General features: G+C 36.2%; 1 protein-coding gene across 1 annotated transcript; it reads left to right on the forward strand.

The window, feature by feature from the left end:
• The first annotated feature begins 442 nt into the window (after window positions 1-442).
• Window positions 443-16,328, forward strand: CENPH (centromere protein H). The gene is made up of 9 exons (XM_054578238.1): window positions 443-651; window positions 3,017-3,072; window positions 7,909-7,957; window positions 8,372-8,446; window positions 9,885-9,941; window positions 11,843-11,906; window positions 12,468-12,519; window positions 13,942-14,105; window positions 16,120-16,328. The coding sequence occupies exons 1-9, from the start codon at window positions 530-532 to the stop codon at window positions 16,210-16,212; spliced, it is 732 nt and encodes a 243-aa protein (XP_054434213.1). The 5' UTR covers window positions 443-529; the 3' UTR covers window positions 16,213-16,328.
• Window positions 16,329-18,836: the final 2,508 nt, after the last annotated feature.

Raw genomic sequence — 18,836 nt, forward strand, 5'->3', positions numbered from 1 at the left:
TACGGTTTTCCAAGGCCGCAGAAAGGCAGTGCCAACGCAGATGAAAACACACGCACACGGAAAGGGAGTGCCAAAGGACGGACACACACACACACCCTCACCCCCCCCACCCCCCTCACCCCCGGTTGTCCCGCAGGTTCCATGTCCCAACCCCATGGCTGAATAAGCATTTTGTCGGGGTTTTACCATCCAGGCTGCGGTTCCCGACAGCGCCGGGGAGTGTCCCAAACCTCTATAGCCCAGCCTCTAGCGCAGCACTCGGAAGAGCTGGGGCTTAATTAAAGTCCTTCAAACTTCTTGTACTAGTGATTTGTATCGATTTCAAACTAGCAGAGCCAGGATAAAAGGAGCAACGGCAACTGTGGCCACCCAAGATCAAGACGGAAGGGGCGGGCCCGCAGGGAGGAAGAGGCAGGACCGGACGCGCCGGCTCTCTGGCGCCTTTTGGACTTCAATTTGGTGGCGGGAAAGGCGTCCTATTCTGAGAGCATCCTTCGGTCCTACGCAGTAGCTCTTTGTGGGAACCAGGATGGAAAAACAACTGGAAAAGCAAGCTGCCGCTGCGCCCGCAGACTCCAGAGAGGAAGGCGGACCGCAGCCTGGCGCCCGCGCCCAGGCTCATCCCGAGGACCAACTGACCCTGCTGCTCAGGTTGTTCCCTCCATCCCGCTGTGCTCTGTGTCCAAAGAGCTCCGCCTTTCGCGCTGAATGGCCAGAATGTTTCTAATTCAGATTCGGTCCCTGAATGGCTGTGTCACTGCACCATTCGATTAAGCTCCTTAAGCCCCGTTCTTTGTCTTCGAAAAGAAGAGGAGGGAAAAATGACACCCTCCTATCAAGGTTGCTAAAGTGGTTAATAGAGACCACTTTATTGGGGCAAGCGTTCAGCGTAGTGCCCTTAGAGCCTTCGCAGCTGTTAATTTACCCTTCCCTTTCTTATCCCTTTACCCGCTTGGGGCCGCGATTTTCGAGCGGGCTGTGGAGTGCAGCCAAGCCCTGAGCTACTGGAAGAGGTTGCCCCGCCCCTTTGTTTTAGAGCTACAGCCCTTTTCAATCCAGAAGTTTTTTGTATATTTTTATGTTATATTTTCTACCAACAGGGTGATTTTCATACCTTTCCACTAAGCAGTTACTAGGGGAAGATTTGATGAGAAGGGACATAAATCTTCAAAAAAACAGTGGGCAAACCACGATCAAGTCCACATTACTGCCTGTTTCTGTGTGAACCCCTCAACCTAAGAATAGTTTTTATTTCTTTAAGGGTTGGGGGGAAATTTACAAGAAGAATATTTAATAACACGTGAAAATTATATGAAATTCAAATTTCATTGTCCTTAAGTAAAATCTTATTTTACTTAATACAGCTTTCCTGCTACAAGGAATGAATTGATTAATTGCAACACAGACCATATGACTCACAAAGCCTAAAATATTTGCTCTTTGGTCCTTTACAAAAAAAGTTTGCAGATTGTTCTAAATCATAACAAGGGGATTTTTAAAAAATAAGCACTGTAAATGTTTTCCAAGTTCACCACTGCTTTGAAGGGCTTTGGCTAATAAAGCTCACAAGCTCCCTTTAAAAATTCCCTCGTGACCTGGCCGGTGTGGATCAGTCGGTTGGAGCTGAGCTCGTAAACTGAAAGGCCGTCGGTTGGATTCTGGTCAGGGCATGCCCAGGTGGCGGTTAGGTCTCTGGTTGGGGCACATAGAAGAGCAACTCATCAATGTTTCTCCAATGTTTTTCTCGCTCCCTTCCTGTCTCTCAAAAATCAATAAGAATGTCCTCTGGTAAGAATTAAAAAATAATAAATAAATTAACATATAAATAAATAAAAGTTCCCTCCTACTTGCAATATAAAATACTAAAACATTAAAGATATAAGGGAACTAAACTTTCAGTATGTCTTATAAAATGCTAGCATAATTAACATCTAACAAATTGTTCTCTTCATTTGGAATTTTGAAACAAGAAACTGTGCCATGGAACTTTAGAAATTTGTCTAATGTGTCTTAGCTTTTTTTTTTTTTTTTTAAATTTTATTTATTTTTAGAGAGATGGGAAAGGAGAGAGAAAGAGGGAGAGAAGTATAATGTGTGAGAGATACAGTGATTCAGTTGCCTCTTGCACACCCCAACTGGGGATCTGGACCTCAACCCAGGTATGTGCCCTGACAGGGAATCCAACCAGCAACCTTTCATTTTGTAGGCCAGCGCTCAATCCACTGAGCCGTGCTAACCAGGACTCTTAGCTTCTTAGCTTCTTAAAAAGGTCTCAAAGTCACAAAGCAACAGTTTCAATTTTATGAAACTACCATGTCAGTGTTAAACACAAGTACAACTTAACTAATTATCATTTAGCCATAGCTTTTCTACTTATGTATGATTTTGAATTAAGTAGAATCATAGGACAGCTAAGAAACTATGAATTACTAATCTATCCAGGAATTAATATCTTTGTTATTTTTCTGGATCTCCTGAGCATTTTACAGTCTGGTTGTAACTCATCAGTGTTTGCAGACTTTCCCATTCTGATGTAGTTTTTTGCGGAGCATTTCTCATTAAACCCCACTTCACTGTGGCCCATTATGAATAAATTTAAATATGTATAATTATTAACCAATGCCACCCCAATAAGTTCAATTAAAAAGAAAAAATTTAAATATACAGGTGATGTATTATAGAATTGTATGCCTGAAACCTGTTTAATTTTATTAACCGATATCAACTCAATAATTCAATAAAAAACTAAAGCAAAAAGAATACATTCAAAAATCAAATTTTTAACTCTTCCTTCTAAATCCTGTTTTCTACTGTATTCTATTTGTTTGTCTTCCTCTGAGGCCTTAAAGTTGCTTATGCCCATTTTAAATAAAATGAGGCAAAATCAGAAGACTTTAATGCTGAGTTTCTTTATACTTATTTTGTTGTGTTAGCTTCCAAAAAATGAGTTATTTATCTTACACTAATTAGTAAAACCTCAATAAATATATTACTTTCTCTTTTTATCCGTTTTCAGGCTGAGAGCACAGACAAAACAACAACTCTTGGAATATAAATCAATGGTTGATGCAAGTAAGTATTTGCGGGTTTTCGGGGGGGCGTTTAAAGATTTTACTTATTTATTTTTAGAGAGGGAAAGGTAGGGAGAAAGAGAGGGAGAGAAACATCGGCTGCTTCTGTTGAAGCCCTGACCCGGGACAAAACCAGTAAACCAGGCATGTGCCCCGCCCTGGGAATTGAACCAAGGACCTTTGGCTCTGTGGGATGACCCCCAACCAACTCAGCCACACTGGTCAGGGCATATTTGTATTTTCAAATAAAGTTTTGTGAGTTTGATGAGTAACAGTACTCTAGGGAAAAGAAAGTCAACTTTACAAAAAAAGTCACTTTACAAAAAAGTTACGTACTTAGGGAATAGGAGTGGCAGCATAATGCTATCTTATATACTATGTAAGAAGGCTAAAAGCAGGCTTGCCTGGGCCCTCCGGAACTAGTTAGGGATTCAGGAAATGTATATAAAACAACCAAATAACAATGCAAGGCAATTAAGTTCTATTGGTCAGAGAGTTGAGAAACCCCAGAGGACTTAAGGAATCATAGAACTTGCTATCATCAACTCGAAGGCTGAATTAGCAGATCACATAATTATGAAGCAGGTGACCTGAGAACTACACTTTGAGAAGTGCTGGATAATAGGAATGAGAGGCAAAAGGGAGATTAGCCTCAAGACATGAGTGACAATTTTTTATTCTAAACACAAAAAGTTTTCATGTATCTTTTAAAACTGTTAATCCAGAAGTCTCTGGGACCGAGAGAGTAGTAAAATAATGGGTTTAGTCCTCCTAAAGTTGTAACCACCTATTGCCACCTGACTCATAACTCCTTGGGTCATGAAGGTAGGTTTGGTGAACCATTTTTTCTCTATGAAATAGGTTTAAAGAATAAAATCAAATAATATGTTAGGTTGAATCAAGAACTGTGATTCAATACTATTGAAATAAAGATCATAGACATCTGAGTCATTTCAGCTGAATCTGTGTTTGAACTTAGGTAATTTTCAGATTTTGCTGAAGTTTTATTTCAAGGCCATAGATCTGCAGCAATTCTGCTATGTTTTCCTTTGGATATTCTGAGGTTTCTAAAGTCTTTTTATGCAAAAAACAAATAACAACGAAGAAACCTTATCTAAAAACATGGGCCCCTAACTTTTTTTCTTCTTACTACAACTAATAAATTACAGAACTAGGATATAAACCAGGCCTTCTTGCCTCCAAAGCCATGACCCTTCCATTATAGCAATAACACTTACCTCAAAGATGGCCCATAGGTCACTATCCATCCCCTTACAGAGCTAATGGTCCCCTTATTTCCAGACCTCATGCTTTTTGAATTATACCTATGGTGTTTACCTTAGAAACATACTAATGCTTTTGCATGAGAGCCCACCTAATCGGAAAGGATAATCTATCTTAGAGGACAGGGTGTAGAGAAAAAAAACTATTCAAAGTTTGGACCACTGAGTATCTCTGTAGGTATCCCTGCATTCATTTCACTCCTTTTAAGTGTCCGTTGTGTCCCTGCTGCCGAGTGAGGCATGGAGATACAGTTTTGAACCAGACAGACTTGGCCCTCATGAATCTTAAATTCTCTGTAGCCAAACAGGTAAGCAAAGAAACATGCAAGATAGCCATGAAGTGCGGTGAGTGTGAGGAAGGAATAATGGTGCCGTGACAGCGGGGGCGATTTTGGGTAGGGTGATCGAGACGGCTCCTCTGAGAGGAAGATGTAAGAGCTCAAATCAAGTGATAAGAGAGTGTCCCTTCTCATACGGTCAGTCCTGGTTTTCCCTATAATAATTTCATTTTTAAGGCATTGTGACATCTGAAAACTTGAGTAGATTTAGTAGTTGCACTGTTGAATTTCTACAAGTAAAGGAGAAGTCAGATTTAAAGCAGACCATGAGAAGTTAGGTTGTAGTCTTTGAAAGAAGATATTTATCTAAAAGGGATTATTTTACCATTTAAAAATATATTACTGAGGTTTTATTGCTTGAAGCATTTTTTAATAAGTGCATCCATTTTAAGGGTACAATTTGATGAATTTTGACAAATGTATATCAAAATATAGAATATTTGTTATACCTCATTTGAGCCATTTTGCAGCACTTCCTACACTAACCCCCAGCAACCACCAATTTGATTTCTGTTACTGCAGGTTTGTCTTCAAGAGTTGTGCTGTCCGATTCAGTAGGTACTAGTTACGTGTGGCATTTTCAAATTAAATTAATTAAAATCAAATACAATTTAAAATCCAGTTCTTTAGTTGCTGTAGTAACAAGTCTAGTGGCTACCATATTAGACAGCACAGATATTTAACATTTCCATCATCACAGAAAGTGGTATTGAATAGCATTTTTCTAGAATTTGATGTAAATGGAATTGTATGGTATGTATTTTTTGTGTCAGAAACCTTTCTTTTCACTGAGAATGCACATAACATAAAATTCATTTTAAAATGTATATTTCGGTAGTTTTTAATATGTTCACAATGTTGCACTGGCTGGTGCGGCTCAGTGGATTGAGTGCCAGTCCCCAGTCTAGGGAACGTGTCTGGGTTATGGGCCAGGTCCCCAGTAGGGGGCATGTGAGAGGCAACCACACATTGATGTTTCTCTTATTCTCCCGCCCTACCCCTCTCTAAAAATAAATAAATAAAATCTTTTTTAAAAATACTACATATATATAAACAATGTATTACTACTAATTCCTACCTCCCTAAAAAGAAACCTAGGACCTGTTAGTAGTCATTCCCAATGTGTCTGGCTACTTTTACACAGCATAGTATTTTTATGATTCATCCATGTTGTTTGTTTCAGTCATTCATTTCTTTTTATTATGGAGCATGTCCCATGATGACTGTACCACTATTTGTTTATCCATTCACCTGCTGATGGACAGTTCAGTTGTTTGCAGTTTCTCTCATTTTGAGTAAACCTGCTATGGACATTTGTCATTTGTACTTCTGTTTTTTGTGGACATTTGTTTTCATTTCTCTTGATTAAATACCTGAAAGTGAAGTAGCAGGTCACATGTTTAACTTCTTAAGAAACTGCCAAACAGCTAAGGCAATTATAGTGTTATGGTACATTCCCCTCAGCAGCGTATGAGATTTCCAGTTACTCCATATCCTCTTCAAAACTTGGTACTGACAACCTTTTTCAATTTTAGCCGTTCTAATAAGTACATAGTGGTATCTCATGTGGCTTTAATTTATATTTACCTACTAACTAATCATGCTAACTATCTTTTCATGTGCTTATTGGCAATGTATATATGAATCTCCTTTTATGACGTGTCCGTTCAAATCTTGGCCCATTTTTTCATTAGATTGTTAGACCCTCTGAGTTTGAGTTTTTATCTAAGAAATCTGTGACTACCTCATGGTCACAAAGATTTTCTCCTAACTGTTTTGTTCCAGAAGTTTTGTGGTTTTAGGTTTTACATTCAAGTCTGATTTTCAAGTTAATTTTTCTGTATGGTGTGAGCTAAGGATCAAGTTTCATTTTTTTCCATATGGAAATCCAATTTTTCCCCACTATTTGCTGAGCAGACTTTCTTGTCTCCATTGTTTATGTGTGGGTCTCTTTCTGGACGCTTTCCTGTATTCCCTTGAGGCATTTGCCTGTGCTTACAATAGTACCACACTCTCTTGATTACTGTAGCTATACAGTAAATCTTGATATCAGCTACTGTAAGTCCCCTGATTTTGTTCTTTGTCCAGATGGTTTTGAGCCCTGGCTGGTGTGGCTCCGTGGATTGAGTACCAGCCTGCAAACCAAAGGGTTGCTGGTTCAATTCTCAATCAGAGCATATGCCTGGCTTTCCAGCCAGGTCCCCAGTGTGGGGCGAATGTGAGAAGCAACCACACAATGATGTTTCTCTCCCCTTCTTTCTCCCTCCCTTCCCCTCTCTCTACAAATAAATAAAATCTTTTTAAAAAGTGGTTTTGACTATTCGAGGTCCTTGCATTTCTATATGCATTTTAAAATCAGCTCTTTTTTTTTCTGTAAAACAATTTGTATAAATTGATAGAATTCTAAATGGGATTTGATTAGGATCTTCAGATCAATATAGGGGAATTTTTACATTAGCAATGCTGGCACTCTCAATACATGTACATGATATGTCTTTCCATTAAAATATTTGGTAGCGTTCAATGTAGAGGTCATACACATATTTTGTTAAATTGATTCTTAAGTATGTTTTTAATGCACATGTACATGGTATTAAATTTTAATGTCCAGTTTTTATAAACATACAGTCAATTTTTTATGTTGATCTTGTTCATCTTTTCCTCCCTTCTTTTTTTATATATATAATTCTAAAGCTATTCTCTCCAATATAGTAGCCGCTAGCTCTGACTGTTAAACATTTGTTATGTGATTAGTCTTCATTGAGAAGGGCTATAAATCTAAAATACACACAGAAGAAAAGATTGTGAAATATTTCATTAGTAACTTTAAATTGATTTCATGTTGAAATGATACTGTTTTGGACCTATTGGGTTAAATAAGCTATATTAAAAATATTTTGACTTGTTTCTTTAGTAATGTGGAAACTACAAAATAAAATTACATATTTGGTTTATATTTGTGGCTTACATTATATTTCTGGATAGCACTGTTCTAAAACATTGCTAGCTTCAAAAAATTACCCCGGCCAGCTAGCTCAGTTGGTTGGAGCATCCTCCTTATATATCAAGGTTGTGGGTTCAATCCCCAGCCAGAGTACATACAAGAATAAACCAGTGAGTGCATAAAAAAGTGGAACAACAAATCAATGTTTGTCTATCTCTCTCTCTCTAAAATCAATAAATAAAAAAATTAAATAACAAATGTATTTTTTGCAGATGAAGAAAAAACTCCAGAAGAAATCATTCCAGAAAAACAAATTGAAACGTATGTCATATTTTAAATTTTATTTGTGATTTTTACTAAGATTTAATAACAATATCTGTCTTATAACATTGTCCTTCTTGTTTTTCCTTTTGATTTCCCAAGTAATTTGTCATGCATGTATTGAGAACTTGTTGATATGGGATATAGAGTTAAATGTACATTATCCTATTAGCACTTTTGGCATTCGCCCTTAATAAGGTATTTATCAAAGTATCTCAGGTGGCATCAGTTTACCAAATCTGTAAGTACATTGGTGTGGTGAGCCTATAGAATACTCTATTTAGATAGATGCATTTTACTTTTTTCAAAGGTTTACTTTACACATTTATTCCAATAGGTTTACTTTATACATTTATTCCAATAGTGACTTGTCCTGATATTGCTGAAAATCTTTTATTCATACTTCTTTGATAGTAAAATTGAAGACCTGGAAAATGAAATTGAAGACGTGAAAATGGCTTTTGAAATGAAAAAGCTTGCATTAGACAGGTAATTATTACATTTCATGAGTAAGCATTGTGAATGGAATGCAAAATGGGTATGGCTCGAGGTAGAAAAAATATTTTAGTCTAAATGAATCAAGCAAAATAGTCACACAAATTTTGAATCCTGAGAAAAAAGTTACCTCAGTCACTTAAAGAAGCTACATGATATAGGGTTCATAAGGAAGTGTCAATCAAGACAATAGAAATATGAAGTTAAACCCCATTCATTGAAAGGATTGTGTGGATTTGTATATTCCAGTAACTGTTAATTGTGTAAAAGAATTGTCATCGAGTTTAAAGTATATTTTATATTGGATTTTGCATCTGTAGTTTAAAATTTATTCAACAAATATTCAAATGCTTGCTATGTTTTAAGCTTCATGGTAGGTGTTGGTATACAGTTATTAATAAGATAAAGATAGTCTCTTATAGACTTTGTGATCTGAATTAATTATCTCAATTCAGTTACTGAGTTTTAAAAACTGCTTTCCTGTATTCCTGGCCTTCCCAGATGAATTTCTTCATACATTTAAATGAAAAATAGTTAAAGAGCTTTTTACTATCTTTTTTTAAAGATTTTATTTATTTATTTTTAGAGTGGAGGAAAAAGGAGCGGAGAAACATCAATGTGAGAGACAAACATTGATCAGTTGCCTCTTATACTCACCCCAACTGGGCCACCGAACTGGCAGCCTAGTCTTGTGCCCTGACTGGGAACCAAACTGGCCACCTTTTGCTTTGCAGAACACCCACCCAACCAACTAAGCCAGATTAGGCAGAGCTAAAGTGCTTTTAATTGCTTCTAACAGTGAGCCTTTCCCCTCAGGTCATATACTGGCCCATTATATAGATCATATTTTTTAAGGTGATTTCAGGGGTATTAAAAACTTCTAAATTTTCTAAAACTTCTAAATTTTCTAAATTTCTAAAACTGGAATTTTCTTGTATGTGACCAAAAGGAAGGGCTCTGATATTCCTGAATTGATTGACTTTTTATTATTACTTATTTATTAGCTATGTGAATTTAACAGTGATTTATGGAGCTTATTTGTAATAGACTTATTTCAAAGTTTACAGTTAAGTGTGGGTTTGTATTCCCTCATTCTTTCCCTTTCAGGCCTTGTTGATCGTCGCGTCTTCATGCTTGTTGCTTCCTGCAGGCACCGAGCTGGATGGCTTGGAAAACAGAGCTCGGGCTGAGTCTCACCCTGGCCGTGCACGACCATGTGCAACAGCGCCGTCCATCTTGGTGTTAGTTCATATTTCTGTGACTGACTTATCAAATATTTCCCATACAATACTGCTTTAAAACCTACTTATGCCATGCTTATGTTATATTTAAACAGAAATCAATCTTTCACTTGTCATATTTTAAAATTTTCTTTTCAGTGTACCGTAAATGTTATCCGTGTTTTATAACACCAGCTTTTTTCCTCTGATAGGATGCAACTTTCGTCAGCCCTTAGAAAATACTTGGAGGAAAGTAACGTTCAGAATAGGTACTTTTTTTTTTTTCTCGATTTGTTTAAGGATGGGAATAAGAAGGGGGATATGCACAATGACTTTAGTTTCTTGATTTTTTTAAAAAAAAAATTAACTGTCCCCGCCAATCACTTTTATCAGGGGAATAAGAAAAGGGATGGAAGTTTTGTGGGCCTTGCTCAACATCCCAACTTTATAGTCCCACTGGCATTTTGTTTATATTGCAATACTAAGAAGCAATTTAGGTTTTAACCAGATAGTCTGAAAATTTTGAAGGAAGGTTTGAAAGTTAATTTTGGAGGTTATTCACTGAAAACCAGGAACAGTTGCTATTTCATTTAATCAACAACAACCCAATGATAGAAAGTAAACTATTTTTCATTGGCAGAAATGAGCTTGTATACATTAAACAATCTGTCAAGGAATATAAAATAAAGACTCTGGCAGTCAAGGTCCCCTACAATCTGGTTCTAAATGTCTGGCCTCAGGAGACTTACCTGTGGTTTCATCTCCCACGGCTCTAAAAGTCTTGTGATATAAAAATCCCCTCCCATGAGCAGTAGAAAAATGCTAAGACGGAGCTGGGCGCGTCTCCTATATGGTGGTTCAGAGTCATACACATTCTCCCCATATTCCATATAAATCCAGAGTTACATAAATCCTGAAATCTGAATTTGAGCTTACCATTATTGCTCCTCCACCAAATGAGAGTTTAAAACATTCCTGAGTCAAAGAGGTATGGGACAGGTTCATCATAAACTTTACAACTGTAACCAGTGGAAAATGAGTTCAGCTCTTCCATGTCTGTATAGATGCCCCCTCTTCGGCCTCCCCACTATTCTCCTTCTACAATATCAGAATAATTCGTATTATCACAGTGACCACATTGCTGGTCCCATCCCAAACCTACTGACTCTGAATCTAAAAACCAAGGTATGGGGGAGGAGGGTGGCGGAGAGGGCAGCTGGCAGCCCGCTTTAGCAGCCCTCCCAAGGGACTGTGGCACTTTGAAATAGGAGCACTGTTTTTGCCCAGTCCTGTTTCACACCCTTTGGCTCCAGCCATTGCAGACTACTTGACTTAGGTCGTTACTTCATGTCTTTTAAGGTTCAAGGGTGTCCCTTGCTCCACTTGGCACAACTTTTAGAATGGTTCATGTCCAATACTGGTTGTAATGAAACAACACTATGGTTGTGGATTTACTTTTTTCCCTCACTAACTTCTTTCCTCTTTGAAAACAGGTACTATGCCTAGCACAGTTCTTGGTATGTGGTAGGCACTCAAATATTTTTCAGAGGAGTGGAGATAAAAAGCAGCTTATTCAGTGAAACTACTCTATATGATACTGTAGTAGGGGATTCATGTCATTATACATTTGTCACACCCATAGAAAGTGCAACAACAAGGGTGAATTCTAACATAAACTATGGACTTTGGGTGATTACGATGTGTTAAATAAAGATTTATCATTTATAACATATGGACCTCTGGTAGCGGATGTTGATAGCCGGGGGTCTGTGTGTGTGTAGGGGCAGAGGGTACATTGACTTACATTCTGCTTAATTTTGCTGTGAACCTAAAATTGCCATAAAAAATAAAGTATTTTTTAAAAAAGCAACTTATTAGCAAATTGTTAGAGTTTTTTCTCTCTAAATATGAGATTTTTTAAAAAATGTTCTTACATGCTTGAATTGGATATTTTTCATTGTCCATGACCAAAAATTTCTCTAGGGAAATAACATCTCTACTTTTAAACAGAAATTTAATTTACATCAAACTTTTAAAGATTTGTTTTGTTAAATGATGATTTTCTATTGAAGTGTACAGTTAATTTAATGAAAGTATATATTACTAATTGATTCCTTCATTAATGAGGCATTACTTTTAACTAAGGTTAACATTTTTTATTCCTTTTCAGTGAGCTCATGGATAACATGAAACACATATTAAAGCTAAATAAAATAATAATGAAATCACAGCAGGTAACTTTGCACATTAGGCTGCTTATGCATTCTCAATGATTTCAGTAACACCTTCTTGCTGGTAACTATATTATATATGATTAAATGGGATTGTCCAAAGGGATTGGTATGGTTGGAATTCACTATCCTTAAGCTTTCTCTCTCTCTTTTTAAATCTTCATCCGAGGATATATTTACTGATTTTAGAGAGAGGGGAGACAGAGAGAGGGAAACATCCGTTGGTTGCCTCCTCCTGCATGTGCCCTAGGACTGAACCCGTAATGTAGGTGTGTGCCCTGACCAGGGATCAAACCTACAACCTTTTGATGTATGGGATGATGCTCCAACCAATTGAGCCATCTGGCCAGGGCTTTTCTCTCTTTTTCATAACTCTTATTTTTCATTAATGTTGCTAAGTATCTACTTGTAATTTATGCTACTCTCTCCTCTCATGTTGTATAGAAAGGAAGTAATTAAAACCTGGAGTTTAAGAAAATATGAACTAAGATGAAATTCAGTTATTTAAGTATTACATGTTTATGCTTAGGTGATGTGCCTTAATCTTTTTATTTCTAATAACAGGAATCTTGGGATTTGGAGGAAAAACTGCTTGATATTAAAAAGAAGAGATTTGGTATGTAGAACAGTTTTGGGAGGGGTTTTGTATAGTATATTTTCAGTTCATATGGAGATTGATAGGGCCACATCTCTCAGCTACTGAGAAATTTCTTGATTTTCAAATTTTCTTACAATTTTAGGCATGACAATTTAAAAAGTAGTATATAAAATGTATTTTGCTTGATACATTTTTGTTGTTTTAGAACATTAAATCACGAAATGAGTACATTCTCAGTGAGGGGAAATCAAATAATACAGAAAAGTGTAATGTGAAAGGCATGCGTCCTTTCTGTGTGACCACAGTTAGACATATTTATATATACATAATTTTTATATGATCAGTTAATACAAATGGCCCTACAGCCTTTTAACTTAATGAACATGAGGTGGCTTTTTGCATTGAAATTATTGAAATGTTTATTTCAAAAGTAGTACACATTCTCTGTAGAAAATTTGGAAAGAGAAAAGTATATGTAGGAAAAGTTGAAATTTCTATTTTACCATCAAGAGATAATCTTCAATGCCTGTTTTTTATAATAAAATTGGCATCATTTTATTGTGTTGTAAATTGCTTTTTTCATTTAACAGCATGAATTACTATTTTTAAATATACAGATTTAACTCATTGTAAGTCATGTCAGGGTCAGAAATAGTCGTGATTGTCTGATATAATTATCCTTTGAATATATAATATTTTTCATTGCATTCTAACTTACTTTTGATACATTAATGTCAACGAACCAAGCTCCTATGACATACCCATTTATGTGTTCAAATAGTGTAATTCTTAGAACATTACAGGAACTGTAAAAAATGGTTGATGTTTATATCCTGAGAAGGGAACCTTACTTTTTGCTGAATATTCATCTTGGTAATATGTCATTTTATAAATAAAAAGGTAAAACTGTTTGCTTACATATAACTCCTGCCTATTTTGGTGCCCAGAGTAGGTCCTCTTTGACACTATGTCACTTCAAACATTTGTGAACAGTTATCATTGTCATATATACAAACCATGAACATTTGCATAGCTAAGTGTAAAATTCAGATATTGGTATTTTGTACCAGGGAAGTCATATTTAGATAAAAATAGAACTGCAACCTGAAATACTCCTTGTTAAAAATTTTCTCTTTCCCTGATTCGTATGGCTTAGTGGGCGGAGTGTCATCCTGCAAACCAAAAGGTCGCAGGTTGGATTCCTAGTCAGAGCACACGCCTGAGTTGAGGGCCAGGTCCCCAGCAGGGGTTACGTGAGAGGCAACCACACATTGATGTTTCTCTCCCTCTCTTTCTCCCTCCCTTCCCTTCTCTCTAAAAATAAATAAATAAAATCTTTAAAAATATTTTCTCTTGACTGAAATAACCATACTTTTTTAAGATTCTTGTATGTAGGAATTGCTATATATATAGTATATTGTTTTATTTTTAACCTTACAGAATTAAAACGATCTTCAGAACATAAGTTTTCAGAAATACAGACTGAAAAGAACAAACAGAAAGATGATTTGGACAGTATGGAAAATTCAGACAAGATAAAGGCCTTGAAACAAAGGCTACAGATGGAGATACAAATTACTACAGTTATTCAACACGTGTTCCAGGTAATGTGTATATAAATAAGGAAGGGAGGTAAAGAACTTTTTTTATTACTAAAAATGGTTGATTTTATTACTTTCAGAATTACAGTTAGTCTTTGATCTTGACAAAATAATCCAGTGCTGAAAATTGGTCTGTTTATATATATCTGGAATTCATGTATATTTAATGTTTATGGTATTGATTTTTCATTATGGCATTTATAAATGGAATGACTTTTAGCAGCCCTGTGGAGGCAGAATGGTACAATGGCGGAGAGCATTAGATTCCAAGCTGGGAGTTTGGTGAAAACATTGATGGGAATGATGGGAATCTAGAGTTAAGATCCTGGCTGCTACTTAAAAGTTGCTGACCTTGAGCAAATTATTAACTTTCCTAAGTGTCCGTGTCCTTGTTTAAAAAGAGTGGTTGCGACAACTATCAAAGAAAATTCATGTTAATCTCCTTAGCATAGTGTCTGGTCCAAGTAAATTCTCAATAAATGTTGGTAGTTATAATCAAGTTTTAAATTTTTAAATTTTAAGTGTCCTTTTCTTTATTCTGGAGTTTTTTTAAAAGCGCTTTGTGAATTATAAAATGTCTCTGGAACTGTTGAAATATTTAAATTGCCAGTTTCCAATTATGAAGATGCACAGTTAAAAAACTATTATATGTAAAAGAAATGCCTATTATGTGTAAAGCATATCCTTGTAGAATATGAGGCCTTCTGTATCACCATAAGAAATTCTTCTACAGGTCTTACACCTACTTTTTAGTAGGAGTGGGTTTTTCAGTTAGAAGTCGTCAAATCCCCTAGGCTAACCTTAAGAAGAGGATTGCGTGATGAGTAAAGAATCATTTTCATTTGCTTTGGCACATACTCCTTTCTACCACTTTGAGACTTCTGTTAGTCTGCATTTCTTTTTTTATTATTATTATTATAAGAGAGTTTATTTAGAAAGTCACAGGGGTAGAAAAGGTGAGCCAACTGGGGTGCATGGGCTCAAGAAATAAGTTACAGAAGCAAAAGAGGAGCTGGAGCTTAGGAGAGAAAAGACAAAGGTCATGCACCTGGTAGGGAAAAGAGGGGGAAGGGGCAGGTGCTGGGAATGCTCCAGAGCAAGTGCAGCTGGGGAAATAAGGGGGAGACGGCATTATTCTACATTTTTAAATTTTTATTTACATTCTCTAAACTAGTGTTAACATTGAATTAATGAACTCATTACTTTGTTAAACAGAATATAGGTTTGGCTAAGTTGGGAGCTCTCTTTGTTCCTAATGGAGGATCAGTCTTCAGGGGTTCAGTCATGTGTGAATACTTACTTTCATCTGCCTTTTCAAATTGGACTGAATTTGTATACACTGGCCTTTTTATTAACTTATAACAAGAATGAGTCTTATTTAGGCCAAAGTTTTATTTTTTATGTGTAATAATATATCATTATATTCCAAAATGGGTTTTAACAATATTTCAATTAATAACTCAGTATCATTCAGCTATCGTTTTTCAGTGCATAATGACCAGAATTTTCATTAATTATGACCCTAATTATTCCTCCAATGTCTACCACAGAAATGCTCTTCATCTTTTTTCAGGGTCTTGAGACTTGGCAAGAGCTGAGAATTAAGCTCTTGTTTTACCTCTTTTTAAAAATAAGACATATTACTTAGGCTCAAATTGTTCACTATGGAGGTACAAAGTGAACTCTGAACCAACTGCAATCTTTTTTCTTTAATCTAGGATACCACTAAAAGCACCTTTCATGGGAAAAACCACCCACAAAAACTGATGAAGCATAGAAAAGCGTTAGCATTGTAACCCTTCCCTAGAATTATGGGGATCAAGCCTGAAGCCTTACTGAAAGTGGAAATGAGCATATATAATAATGTATCGCTTTTTTTTTCACAATCACAGAGTAAATGTTCACATTTAGTTTGGTAATTATTTCATAAGATCAGCGAAAGAGGGTGTTTTGAAAGCTTGTTAAGTTTTTAAAATGTCTATAACTTTAATTTGAAAAAAATTTTTTTGTATTACAGAACCTCATTTTGGGGAGTAAAGTCAATTGGGCAGAGGATTCTGCTCTTAAGGAAACTGTTCTGCAGCTTGAGAAGAATCTCACCATGATCTAAGAAGAATTCTATGTCGGCATTATTTGTTTTTGTCTTTGATATATCATTTAAATAACCAATTTTAGGTGAAATATGTTTTTCAGTGTTTTTGGAAGTATTCTTATACTGCAAAATTTTTTTTTTACCTTAATATTATAACATGGAATCTACTGTTTTAAATATTATAATTAAAGTGACTGGCATACTCTAAAAAGAATCTGAAAATATTGGCCTTGCAAGGGTTCAGAAAGACATCATCTAGTCCGCTTTCCACTCTATGTGAACATTTTTTCTACAATGGTCCTGGAGGCCCAACTCTCGTTTGGAATATGTCTCTGCATTTCTTCGTCAACCAAAATGCTAGAAAAATTAGAAAAGCGTATTCACGCTTTTATTTTTTTAACAGTTGGTTGTATTTTATTCAAATAAATCTTATTTTAGATTTATCTCATTATAGATTCTTCTTTTATTGAGATGTAATTGATATATAATGTTGTATAAGTTTAAGGTGTACGTTTTGAATTGACCACCATGACATTAGCTAATGTCTCTGTTATGTCATAATTCTTTCTTTTTTATGGTGAAAACATTTGAGACCTAGTCTCTCAGCAACTTTGAAGTATATAATACAGTATTGTTACTATAATCACAATGCTGTGTGTTAAATCTCCAAAACTTAATCATCTTTTTTTTTTTTAAGATTTTATTTATTTATTTTTAGAGAGGGGAAGAGAGAGAGAGAAACAACCCAGCCATGCGCCCTCAACTGGGAATCAAACCAGCAACCCTTTGATTCACAGGCCAGCACGCAATTCACTGAGCCACACCAGCCAGGGCTAATCATCTTCTAACTGTAAGCTTGTACCCTTTGACCAACATCTCCTCATTTCCCCCAACTTACACCCACATCTGTAAACAGAGACCCAAATAAAGCGCCTTAGCCTTGGAAAAAAGAAAAAGATATCCAATGGGTTAATAGTTGTGGTTATTGTAGAGGAATTGTGATTTTTTTCTCTTGTATGTATCACCGTAAGAAATTCTTACAAAATTATTGGAAATAAAATATTTATCAGGCATCCCTTTCATAAGCTAAAAAATTAAAACAATAAATGTTGCTCTTGTAATTAAAAAATAGAACGCCACTTTTTATACATCCCATCCAATCTTTTGAAAACTCTGACTTGAGCTGTTTATTAATTTGGAGCTGTTGATCATTTTTATAGACAGCATGGTGTTTTTAGCGTTCTTTAAGACTTTAAACAACTTGGTAAGATGCATGGCAGTTGTTAATAACATTTGAAATATGCTCTTTAGATCAATAATAAAAATATTGAGACTTGCCTAAATTTGTATGCTGAACAATTTTCTTTGGAAGATTTAGTTTTACTTCATTTGTTTTGATAAATCATAATTCACTTGTAATTTTATTTATTTTGCCACGGTGAATTCCTGGAAATTCTCTGCATAAATTGTAAAACTAGTTATATTTTTCTTCTAGGAAATCAATTGGTAAAATGCCTTTCTGATCCAAAGATACGGCATTAAATAAATCATAGGTGCACCGTGTATTAGTGAATCCCAGCTCGATGGGTTATCAGTATCATCTGAAAAACTTTTTGCATTTTCCTGGGACTCTGTTATACTGTGTGTTCCCTCTTAGAGTCCAACTCAGAAATTGTTAGTTTGCTTTGCCTGAAATCCTGCTGGGTAACAACCCCAAACCTCAGTGGCTTATAACAGTTGTTCCTGTCTTGGATCCCTGGTTTGGCTGATCTTTCTAGGACCCAGGCTTGAAGGAACAGCCACTATTTGAAACATGTTCTCATGGTTTATGAGGCCAAGTCAAATTACACACACAAGCACATTTAAAGTTTCTGTCTGGGAGAGGTGTACATTTTTTCCACCCAGGTTTCATTGACCAGCCCAACATCAATGGGGCGGTAAAGTATAATTCTTCCACAGCAGGGACATTCTGAGTTCCAGAATGGTCGACAGAAAATGGGTATTTGTTGAAAAGATTTCAGTTTCCCAGTCTGCATCTTGGTCTTAAATATTAACCTCCCTTCTCTGTGTAAAAGACACACCCCTTCCCAAGGAAGATAACCTAACAATGTCATGCAATAACAGTTTCAAAGTTCAGGATCTCAGATCCAGATGTGGCTCTTCTTGATCTGGAGACCTGAGAACTGAGAAGACAAGTTATGTTATTTCAGACAATAGTGGACAAGGCCTGTAGCAATTCTGAAATATAAGTTGGTAAGTGATAGGAAGTGCCCCTTCCTAGGACTAGGGAACACTTGGATTTGGCTCTCGTGCTCTCTGGAAGCAGTTCTTCATCCGTGGTATCTTATTCTGCAGTTTCGGAGGTTCTCCCCTACCACTACCACGGCCATATCTGAAGAGGGCATTAGAGAGTATGCCCTTGCGCACAGCTTTCTAGTTTAGGGACCCTAAGATATTTTGTATCTCAGCCTTTAAATTCAAGCTAGGGATGGAGGTGTAAGGGGACAGATGGTAATGGAAAAAATATAATAAAGATTATACATTTAACAAAATAAAACATTCAAGCTAATGGTGCTTTGGTTAATTTACTTTTCTCAAAAATGGTAGTGGTGGTGGTGATGGTTGCTTTGGTTGCTCATTTC

Source organism: Pteronotus mesoamericanus, unplaced genomic scaffold (genome assembly GCF_021234165.1).
Source record: "Pteronotus mesoamericanus isolate MK-2021 breed Mesoamerican mustached bat unplaced genomic scaffold, CSHL_Meso_final contig_50, whole genome shotgun sequence".
Lineage (NCBI taxonomy): Eukaryota > Metazoa > Chordata > Mammalia > Chiroptera > Mormoopidae > Pteronotus > Pteronotus mesoamericanus.

Bases quoted from the DNA above. Each gene is read 5' to 3' on its own strand.
- CENPH (XM_054578238.1), top strand. From the start codon at position 530: ATGGAAAAACAACTGGAAAAGCAAGCTGCCGCTGCGCCCGCAGACTCC. The intron at 9,942-11,842 runs GTACTTTTTTTT...ATTCCTTTTCAG, and splicing joins GAAAGTAACGTTCAGAATAG to TGAGCTCATGGATAACATGA. The intron at 12,520-13,941 runs GTATGTAGAACA...TTAACCTTACAG, and splicing joins TATTAAAAAGAAGAGATTTG to AATTAAAACGATCTTCAGAA.